Here is an 11264-nt window from a genome sequence, read left to right as displayed (position 1 = left end):
CCCTGCTTCTCTGCTGACATCCCTGCTCCCCTAGTGACACCCCACAGGCACCCCTGCTTCTCTGCTGACATCCCTGCTCCCCTACTGACACCCTACAGACACCCCTGCTTCCCCACTGACATCCCTGCTTCCCTACTGACACCCCACAGCCACCCCTGCTTCCACCCTGGCACCCCCATGGACACCCCTCTTTCCCTGCTGTCGCCTCCACTGTCACCACGTGGACACCTGTATCTTCCCCTACAGTGACCTGTGCTCTTTCCCCGTGGACCACCACACGGACACTGCCTCCTTCCCCGTGGCTGCCCCACGGATAATGGTTCCCTCCTCATGGACCCCCACACCAATACCTTCCTCAGAGACATCCAAAACAACACCCAACCTCCTTCCCAATGGACACGTCACACCAGCACCAATTCCTTCCCCACGGACACCCACAGGGACACCTACGGTATCCCCCAGGCCCCATTCCCGAACTGGCCCCGATATCCGCAGGCCTCACAGGAGCCCCCACACCATCCCCCAGCCACACTCCTTAGGGCATGGGCCCCAGGACGCGCTGTGCCAGCACGTCGTGCCCCTGTGCCAAGGGGGATGTGTCTGTACCTGTCCAGGTGTGCCAGAGTGTGTCGGAATATCTGGGATATGGACAAGCACCTCGGGAGCTCGCACAGGGTCCGAGGTGACTGTGCTCTGGAAATGGAACCGGTGCCGTCCCTGTGTGACACCCGCGGAGCCAGGCACAGCCGCGCCGGCTGATGGGGAGCTGTGGATGGCACAGACACCTCTCCCAGGTGGGATTCCTGCTCAAATCCCAACAAATTCTCACTGGAAATTCACTCCAGCGTCTGCAAACACAGAGAAATCCCGGAGTCTCCAGGTTAATAAACACAGAGCAAAAATCCCCTGTGGTTTAATAACCCAGCATTAACCATCCCTGCATGCACAGGCTCACGAGCCATATCCAGTAAATCCTGCTTTAAATAGGGATTCATGCCATTTAAAGTTTCTTTTCCCTGCACAATCCATAGAAATAATTATCAAAATCTCTGTATTTTTGAGCATTTCAAAGCAGATGGGAATACACAGGCAGGATTATCCTGCTCACGAGGAAGCACCCTGGTGATGGCTACAGGATCCTCGGGGAGGAGGATGCCCGCAGGAGACAAAAGAGTCCCTTAAGTTTGCCTTTAAAACACGTTTTTTCCTGCCTTTTAGCATCCTGTCTTCCCCAGCAGCTTCCAAATAAGTGAATAAATACAGCTGCTGCTTTATTGCTCCCTATCCAAACAGGCAGCTCTGATCCTGCTGCCGTGGAACCACGGCCTTAATTGGAATCACACGTTCAAAGCTGGGTGAGTGCTGAAGCCTCTCCCAAAAAACAAGACACCTTGGAAAAAAAAAATCCTTGGAGATTCACAGCTCTCTGCTTTGCTGGCACAGAGGGTGTGTGGGATTGAACACTGGTGTCATTAGATGAGGTTTTGGGTTGTTTTATTAAAAGCTTGTTAAATCAATTCATGATTTTTGCGCGTTATAATGAGTCCTGACTGGTGCCGTGACTCCCACGGAAAGTGATGTCAGAGCTGCTGCGGTTGTTAAAGGATCTGTGTTGAGGCAGTTGGGATGGGCGGGCAGGGCAGGGCAGGGGTGCTGATGGATCCCCCTGGCAGGATGGGTGGAGAGACAGATGGACAGGGAGCCGCTGGGATGGACAGGGAGCTGCTGGGATGGACAGGGAGCCGCTGGGATGGACAGGGAGCTGCTGGGATGGACAGGGAGCTGCTGGGATGGATGGGGAGCTGCTGGGATGGACAGGGAGCTGCTGGGATGGACAGGGAGCCGCTGGGGTGGACCGGGAGCTGCTGGGATGGACAGGGAGCTGCTGGGATGGATGGGGAGCCGCTGGGGTGGACAGGGAGCTGCTGGGATGGACAGGGAGCCGCTGGGATGGACAGGGAGCTGCTGGGGTGGACAGGGAGCTGCTGGGATGGACAGACGGATGCACCACCAGCCAAACCACAGCTGACTTTTCCCTTCGGCTTCTCCTGCTCGGCCACAGGCGCTGCCTAATGATGCGTCCTGTTTCCCATTAGTGCTGTGTGCTCAGCTAATGCATTTTGGTGGGAAAGCTGGAACTTTTCACCCGCTGGTAATGACTTGGGAAATGTAGCACCCAGTAGCCAGGCAGAGCAGGGGGCTCGGGCCGGGACCCCCACCTCCCCTGCCCACACCAGCTCCAGCCACCAGCCCCAGCCCATCCAGAGAAGGGAGATGAAAGGATGGGATCTGATCCTCTTTGGTTTTTTGGTGGTAGTTATTTTATTTATTTTATTTTATTCACTGTATTCTATTCATTATATTTTATTCCCGTTTTGTTTTTCGAGAATGTAGAAAATAAAAGGGGCAGGGGGAGACTCTCTTAGGGGGAATTTCTTAGGGAAGGGGTAAAAAAAAAATCCCAACAACAAAACAACAACCCAAAAAGCCCCCCAAAAAGCCCCCAGCCCTTTGTAAACATCCCCCCTGAGCAAAGGGAAGGAGGTGAAAAGCATTTCCTGATAACTCCATTAAAGAATGAGGCTGCATTAACATTCCAAGTCCCTCGACAAGAGATGAAAGTGGGGAACTCGAGTTCAGCCTCTCCTGCTCCAGATGTTATTATGGGCTCCCTGAAAGGTTTTTTTATTTCTTTTTTTGCAAAGAGACAAAGATGTTGCCTACTTCAAACGGGGCTAATTGATGCTAATGACTATCAGATAGAGGGGGGGCCCTTTTCCCCCCTGCCAAGGGGAAAGAGAGAGCGCATTTTACAATCCCCCCATAGAAAACGCCCCACTCTTCAATCCAGGTTGGTGCTTTAGGGATTTTTGTTCCTCCCTGGCTGCTGCTTTCTCTCCTCCTCCTCATTCCCCCCCTCCCCGCTTCATCTTTTCTGTCCCCCTTCTTCTGGGCACCCCGCAGCTCTCACTTGTTTGCCCATGAGAAATTTCACACCTCGCCTCTCCGCCGGTGAGGAGAGCCCGGCTCCATTTCCATCCCTCCTCCAGCCGCAAACCCATCCCAGCGGGGCGAAAGAGGTGGCGGAAATTTCCCCAAACCCACAGCAAGCACACGCGAAAACGTGACGGGGATTTGGTGCATCTGTAATCCGAGGCGTGAGTCCTCCTGCCGGCGGGGAAACACCGCCTGGATCGGGAGCATCCTTTCAGTCAGGGGGAGGATGGATCCCGGGCTCCCGGTGCTGCCGAGCTCCTGCTCATCAGGGTAACTGGCCCGGCACCACCAGCCTGAGTGGGCTGAAATCCTGAGCTCATGTCTTTTAATAAAAAATGCCTTAAAAATGGGATTCTGAGCACCAGATTTTGGCCTCATGTCAGATTTTTGCGACCGTTTCTCCTGTGCTAATCCACAGTACCAATAAATAATAATCCATAAACCAGCAATGGGCAATCAGGAATGTCCTCAAACCCCGTGGCTCCTTGAGCTGGTGATTTGCCCCTTTCCAGACTGGATGCCACGGAATGCTCTAGGCAGGGGGGAGTGGGGATCCATCTTGGCTGTGAGAAGAGGAGCGCAGGTTTTCTCCAAGGAGGATAACGGATGCGTTCCTGTTCCTTCACCGTAACGCCCAGAAAAGATAAATTCCTCTGGCTAACAGCAATAACCGTGGGTGCTCTGTGCGCTGGGAGCACCTGGAAGTGGGTGCCGAGGAGCCACCCTGCCTCAGCTTTGTCACCCTCAGCCAGGCCCTGGGGGGCTGCAGGGAGCTCCAGAACATGGTGCTGGAGTCGACTGCTCTTGGCAAATCCCATCTCTCCTGTTGCAGGAGGATCCAAGTCACCTCCTGGATGCTCAGCACCTCGCAGGGTCCCACCAACAGCCCCAGACTGGGTGAGAACAGGGGCGAGGGCAGCACCCTGCACTCTGAGGGTGTTGGAGAGCAAGGGGAGCCCGGGTTCCAGGTGACAAGGGCAAGGCCACCCCCAAAGGACTCCTGCCAGAGCCCGGTGTCAGTAGCAGCATGAGATGGACAGAAGTTAGGAACATGCGAGTTTCATGGAAGAATGTTGTCCCAAACGCTGGCCTGAAGAGACGTCTGTCCCCATTTGCTCCATCCCTGTCACCTCATTTTGTCTCCTGCCTGCCAAACCTCCCCAGGAGCCCACTCAACATGTCCGAGGCCAGGCTGGACAGGTTCGGAGCAATCTGGGACAGTGGAATGTGTCCCTGCCCATGGCAGGCGGTGGAACGAGATGGACTTCAAGGTCCCTTCCAGCCCCAACCATTCCATGATTCTGTGTTCATGCAGTGGAAAATTCCCCCAGCAAACCCCAGGCCCTTGGTTTGTGCTCCGGGGGGAGGCAGAGGACAGCATCCCCCAGTCCCCAGCCCAGACAGCCAATACACACCCGAGCCGCCCTTCAGACACCGCTCCCCGGCTTCATTGTCAGGTTAATTTGGGATAATGGCCTGCAAAGCACCTCAGCCCCATCCAGGCCTCATTAGCACTTGATAATATCGAGCATCCTGAGGAATTACGGCTTTTCCCCCTCGTCCTCCCCGGGGCAGGGTCCCGCGCCCAGCCCGGGCTGATTCATCCCCCAGGCGGGCTTGTCCAGGCAGGAGCCGAGGGCAGCCCCCGGAGCCAAGCGGGGCTGGGCCGGATTCTGCCCCAGCTCTTCCTTGGGGAGATTTCCGTGATCCCAGCGGGCTCGTTCCTCCGTGCCCCACCCCTCGCTGTCACATCTGGCCCCATATCTCAGCCAGATGTGGGGTGAGGGAGCGGGACGTGCTGCACCCCACCGCCCTCACCCTGCCCGGCTGCCTGGGGTCCCTCCGGGCACGGCGTGCCTCGAGTGCATCAGCTGGGTCCACGGTGGGGTTGGCCTTACTGAAAGTCTCCTCCAAACATAGAATTCCGTGATTCCATGGGGCTACATCCAGCGGACAGCAAAGTCTGGGAGACCCCCAAAAATCAATTACTACTCAAGATGCTCCGTGCTCCTCCCGTCACGCACAGCCCGGGAGCCCCTGCTCACAGGGGTTGCAATTCCAGGTGTCGAGAGCATCCCAAACCTGCGCATTTAAAATTAATTGGGAATTATAAACAAACTAAGCATTGAGGCAGCGCTGGGCCGGGCCTGAGTGCACCATCAGCCTGCTGCTCCCTTCAATTATCTTTTTTTTCCCACATTGTTCTCCCCTAATGAGGAGACTAATGACCAAAGGATGGTTCATAAGTGGTTCCCAGACTCTCCTTGCCCAGGGCAAACACCGTCCACAATAGGATCACAAATTGTAGGGAGAAGCCCCGGCTGATCACATCAGAAACGGTGCAGGGATTTATCTCTCGGCCTTAACAATAACAGTATGTTCTTAATCGCCACTCCAAAGGGACAACTGGCGGGGGATCTGCCCGGCCTCATCATTAAAAGCTGGCAGCATCTTTGCTAGCGCTGCCCCTTTGTTCATCTTTCATTATTCCAATGCTCCGGCCCCGTTAATTCCTCTCCATCTTATTAAATCAATAGAGATGGAGTGGGGGAAGGATGGGGCAGATCCAAGGCTTGGATCCGGCTCGGCTCTCCGCGGGGGTGCCGGCTGGGAGCGGGGTCAGCCGCGGCCCGGACCCCGTGTGCCCGAGGCTGCGCTCACCCAGCTCCTGCGGCGGGGGAAACTGAGGCACGGGAGCGCCACAGCCGAAATAAACCCCAGGACGAGGTTGTAGCAGAGTTGGGAAGCGCTTTATCCACCCGCCAGTCCCACACCTTCCATCAGGATCCCCGTATTCATCCCACAGCATCAGGGCTCACTTATTTCATGATTTATTCAGCTTTTAAAACAAAATCACACCCTGCAGAGCGGGTCTGGTGCCAGGTTCCCCGCCGGGAAATCCTGGCCCATCCACGCTGGGAGGACAGCGCCACACAGACAAGGGGCTTTGGTGGTTGTTTTGCCACAAACCGTTTGCAAAGAGGGAGATGGTGAAATTTCATCTTTTTTTCTTTTTTTTCGTAACAGCTCATTTCACCAGGACTGGTTTAAACCAGGGGTTTTAAACCGAAGATTTTGGTCACTGCAATGCTCACTCCATAGAGGGGTCTCCTCAGTTTACCCGTTCCCCTGCTGCATTTCCAGGCAGGTCACCCCATTTCATCCTTCTTTTCATGCATCCACGAGAGTTTAATGTAAAAATGCGATGCCTTTGCTCCTTGTTGTGGGAGGCAACTTGGGGTAAATTCATCCCAGAAAGTCTGGAAAATATGGGATGTTGTGGGATTTCCTCCCATTGCTCGTGCTGTCTTTTTTATATTCCCGCTGAAACCAGGCAGAGCAGCTCAGCAGCCTCGGGAAATTTATTTGATGTTTCAATCGGGAATTAGCGGGGAGGGAGAAGCAGGGAAATGCTCCCTGACCATTTAACAAGATTACACGAGGGGATGGAGCCCGGAACACGCACGGCCGCCCCCGGCCCGGCTCGGGCTTTGCCTTGAACATCCGCCGGCGCCTCCCGGCACCCCGGCCTTGCTTGGCACACGCTAATGCCATTGAGCGACCCCCTCCAAATGGGGGGCTCAGCCCGGGGAAGGCGCCGGGGAGCGCAGCCGGGCACGGCCTTGGGGTGCGGGGGTCCCGCTGCTCCTGCGGCCCCGTCCCGCGGGCAGCGCAGCGCGGCCGTCGCCGTGTGCTCAGCAGGAATAATCCCGGCGGGAAGGACGGCAGCGAGGGGCACCCCGAGAACCCGAGTGCCTCGGCTCCACCTGGTTATCGTCTCTCCAGTCTCTCCATCCGTATCCCATCCCATTTACCCAGCCAGCCATTTGCACCTCTTCACCAGCGCCCCGCATTCATCCCAATCATCCACCCGCCCATCTGATCCACATGCAGTCCCTCCGGGAAAACACCTCTCCCTGATACAGCCACTCACCCATCCCACACCCTGCCTGTCCTCCGAGCCTCCCACTTATCTACGGAGCCGAGAGGGGATTTGCCGGGAAGGGCTCAGAGCTGCAACTTTGGCAGATAACCTTTATCCCCTTAATAAAGCTGCTTAATTCTCACTTCCTTTTAATTATCTGTCACTGAAAGCCACCTCGGGTTTTGCAGACAGGTGAAAAACCAGCGTCTTTCACAGAGCCATGGATTGGCAAGAGACTGGCGGGGTCTTTGGGATGTGGGGGGGTTTGGGTAAGGACACACAGCTCTTATTCTCTCTTTATTCTCACTCTTCTATACACAGATTTCCTGGGGGCTGAGAGGACCAAGGCTCTGCCCCAAGTGGATCGATCCAGCCCGAGACCTTCCCAAGCGTCTCTCTCCCTTCTTTTCCAGTGCCGAGACTTGATCCCAATCCACGTGCCGCAGTCGAGCTGCCAGGAGCTGGGCTGCGCTGCAGACGGCGGGATTGGCGAGGGAGATGGAAGGAAACTGTATTCCTACCCCCTCTCCAGGATGCCCAGGCTGGCAGGGGCTTAGCAGGACAGAAAATGCCCGGGATGAATCCCGCTTTTCTGCAAGCCATCACGTCCATCCCATGATCGGGGCAGACCTGGGGGCTCGGCTTTTCTCATCCCCACTGGAGCAGCAATCCCTGCTTTGTCCCAAAGTCCCTTCCCCACCCTAAGGGGCCTGCGAATAGGTCAATCACTGGGTGGGAGGAGGGCAAGGCACGGCATTCCCTGTGACTCAGCTGTCCCAAGGGAACAGAGCCATCCTGAGCCCGCGCACCCCCCGGGCCCGGCCACCCCCTCAGGGGTTATCACTCCCCATGACAAAAACCTCCCGGTCAAATCCCAAAGTGCCAAAGGGATGTGATTTAATCCGTCTCATACACAAGTGAATTCTTAAAAACCCGATCAAGCTCAGCAGTTTTAATTAAATCATTCCCAGGTCGGACATTCCCCGCAGGGGGGGCCGAGCCGGGCAGACCCTGCGGGAGCATCCCCGGAGCGGGGCCGCGTCCCCCACTGCTGCCGGGAGGAGCCCGGTCCTGCCCGAGGCTGAGCCCCGCCAGCTCCCGGGGGATTAGAGGTGTCCTGAGAACAACGAAACTCCCGCAATCAGCTCAGCCCCCGGCCGGGCGAGATTGAAACAGCCCCGTGAGCCCTCTTGTCTCGGGGCTGATTGTAATGAACCACCGGCATGCGGGATTAGCGCGTTAAACCCGCGCCCAGCCCGGGCTCCCGGCAGACATGTGAAGACATTAGCACAGTTTGGGCTCTTTGAGATGTGCCGGCTAATCCCTGCAGCAGCCGGGACAAAGGGCAGCTTCCGTCGCAGCGTCCCCTGCTTTTGGCACTGTCCCTCTCTCCTTGCACTGACCCCTTTTAGCACTGTGCCCTTTTCCCTCTATCGTCCCCTTCTCCTTGCTCTGTCCCTCCTTGTATTGTCCCCTTCTCCTGCAGCATCCCCCTTTCCAGGCACCGTTCCCCCTCTCCATGCACCATCCCCTTCCCCTGATATTGTCCCCTCTCCTGGCATCATCCCCTTTCCTCTGCCTCATCCCCTCTCCTTGCACTGATCCCTTCTCTTTGCACCATCCCCTTCTTAACTGTCCCCCCTCTCTTTGCCCCAGGTTTCACACCTGCCCAAGTAAATCCTCCACCTGAGGCTCTTCTTCCCCCAGCTCCAAACCCAGACAGACACGGGGAAAATCCAGTTCTGGGAGCTGATACTGCCCAGCTGAGCACCCATTGCCCCTCTGCTGCTCTTATCTGGGAGGTCCCAGGTACCCACTTGCCTTGAGCCTCTCAAGGAGCTCCCCAGCTTCCTGTGGATCCCACCTTTGGATCATCCCCTGCTCAGCGTCCATCCCAAAACTGGATTTGAAACCTCCACCTCTGCCAAAGCAGAGCCAAGCAATGAAAATGAAACCTTGGCTAATCCTTGCCCAGCTGTCACCCCAGGAGCTCAGCTCACAGAGCTCCCATCAGCTCTGCCTCCAGGTGCATTTTCCCTCCTGTCCTGGCTCTGAAATCCCTGGAGAGGAAGCCAGCACTGGGTGGGATGTGTGAGCTGCGGGCAGAGCAGGGGGTTGTGGTGAACAAATCCTCTCCAGGATTCGGGGGCTCTGTGAAGGCCCTGAGCTGTGAGATGTCCAAGCTCCCAACACCTCTGGGATGAGCTGTGGGTGGGCTGCAGGTGGCTCCCGCTCCCCCAGGTCCCACTCCCAGGAACAAGTCCTGCAGGAATGGGTGTCATTCCTGCAAAGATGAGCCCAGGAGTTGCATAAATAATTTATTTCACCCCCAAGCCCCGGGGTGCCCTGCGTATCCTGTATATATTAGATATTGCCAGCTATGATACATCCTATAATACACATGGACAAAGGGCCCCGTGGTGGCTCAGCAGCTCTTTGTCACAGTCTGTGCAGGGGCTGTCCCTGAGCCAGGGGACGAGGACGTGTCCTCCTGGCCATCCCCTGACTCCGCTGGGAAGTCCTTGTCCTCCTCGTGGTGGCTCTGCGAGTCCAGGCTCCTCTGTGGGGTGCCCAAACCCATTTTGGCCAGTTTGCCTTGTTGCTGTTCCAGGCTTTGTTTCCTCCACTTGATCCTGCGGTTTTGGAACCAGACTTTCACCTTGGAATCACAGAATCATAGGATTAGTACATTTGGAAAGGTCATTGAGTCCAACCATGAACCCAGCACTGCCACATTCACCACTGAACCATGTCCCCAGCTGCCACACCCACGGGTTTTTGAACTCTTTCAAGGATGGTGACTCCACCAATTCCCTTCCACACTCCCACTCCAACCTGGCTGCCCCATGGACCCCTGGGCTCAGGCAGCATCCAGTCTATCCCTGACAAGATGGAAAACTGCTCCCTGCCTCCCAGGAGCTGGACCTGCCAGTGGTGAAGAAGTCCAGCCTTAAGAGGGAGACAAGTTCCTGGCTCTTGGACAGCCACGTTGTGACTCAGTTTCCCCACCTGTGATCCACCACACCCTTTTAATGGAAACTCTGCAATCAGCACCCCTGGGGCTCCCAAGGCAGCCTGAGGGACACGTCCCAGCTCCCTGGGGAGCCTCCCTGGAGCTGCTGGTGGCAGCAGCAGGAGCTGGAGCTCACCTGCTCCTCGGTGAGGTGCAGGGAGGAGGCGAGCAGGCAGCGCTCCTGCCCCACCAGGTACTGCTGCCGCGCGAACTCCTGCTCCAGCCGTGCCAGCTGCTCGCTGCTGAAGATGGTCCGGACACGCTTGGCTTTGCTAGGCTTGGCTTTGAACAGGGGGAAGCAACACTTGGAGATCAGGAAGCCTGGAGGTGACAGAGAGAGGGGTCAGGGTGGAGAGGAGCCCTTGGAGGGGTCCCCTCTAGATCGGGGTCCCTCCTTGGGAGCTTCTTTCCTGGAGAGGCAGAAGGAATGTCCCCCTTTGGAGGTGTCCTCTTCAAAGAGGTTTGCTTTTGGAGAGGGTCCCCCATTTGCTGAGGGTCTCCTTGGAGAGGTGGATAAAAGTCCCTCATGGAAAAAATCCCTTTGAGGGAATTTCCCATGAGGAGATGGAAGGAGCTCCCCCATTTGGAGATGTCCCTTCTGGGGGCGTCCCAGAGAGATGGGCACGGATTCTCCTGGAACAGATCCCTGCGGAGGGATCCCCCCTTGGAGAGGTGAAAGGAGATCCCCATTTGCAGATGTCCCCACGGGAGAGGTGGATTCAGGCCCCTGTTTGGAGACATTCCCAGGGGAGAAGTGGACAGGACCATCACTGGAAAAAGTCCCCTTGAGAGGGGTCCCTGGGAGAGGCAGCCAAGGGTGCCCCCTTGAAGAGATTGGAAGGAGGTCCCCATTTGGAGATATTCCCGCTGGAGAGGGGGGTGTGGATCCTTCTGGAAGAGATCCCATCAGTGGCGCCCCGTATTTGGAGAGGCCAAAGGACTCCCCTAGGTGTGGTGGAAGGAGGTCCCCCTTGGGGGTGTCCCCACGGAAGAGGTGGACAAGTGTCCCCCGGGGAGGAAGGTCCCCACTGCGGGGTGTCCCCCAGGAGAGGAGGACGGGGATCCCCCGGGAAGAGAGGGCCTCCCCTGTGGAAGCAGGAAGGAGGAGGTCCCCCCTGCGGGGCGGCCCCGGGAGCAGGAGGGGTCCCGGTGCGGGTTCGGGGGAGCGGTACCTGTAGCCCCGAGCCGGGCGGCCCAGGCGGGGGGGACCCCGCAGCCGGGGGCGCAGAGCGGCGGCAGCGGCGGCCCGGGGGCCGCGCGGGGACCCCCAGCGCGGCCGCGGGCCCCCCGGGCTACAGGTACCGCTCCCCCGAACCCGCACCGGGACCC

The 11264-nt window shown here is 57.3% G+C and overlaps 1 protein-coding gene across 1 annotated transcript; it reads right to left on the bottom strand.

Annotated features, from left to right (window-relative positions):
• Positions 1-9312: 9312 nt before the first annotated feature.
• LOC121660386 (homeobox protein EMX1-like) lies at positions 9313-11201 on the bottom strand (the record flags this gene model as incomplete). The annotated part of the gene is given in 4 exon segments (XM_042019737.1): positions 9313-9495; positions 9498-9581; positions 10072-10256; positions 11108-11201. Coding segments are annotated over 4 exon segments (546 nt in total), but the record flags the coding sequence as incomplete, so codon positions are not given.
• Positions 11202-11264: the final 63 nt, after the last annotated feature.

Source organism: Corvus kubaryi, unplaced genomic scaffold (assembly GCF_017639235.1).
Source record: "Corvus kubaryi isolate FWS band 111438036 unplaced genomic scaffold, C.kubaryi_AGA036_p1.0 34681, whole genome shotgun sequence".
Lineage (NCBI taxonomy): Eukaryota > Metazoa > Chordata > Aves > Passeriformes > Corvidae > Corvus > Corvus kubaryi.
Note: the sequence above shows the minus strand (reverse complement) of the source record. Positions and strands in the feature narration are given on the sequence as shown.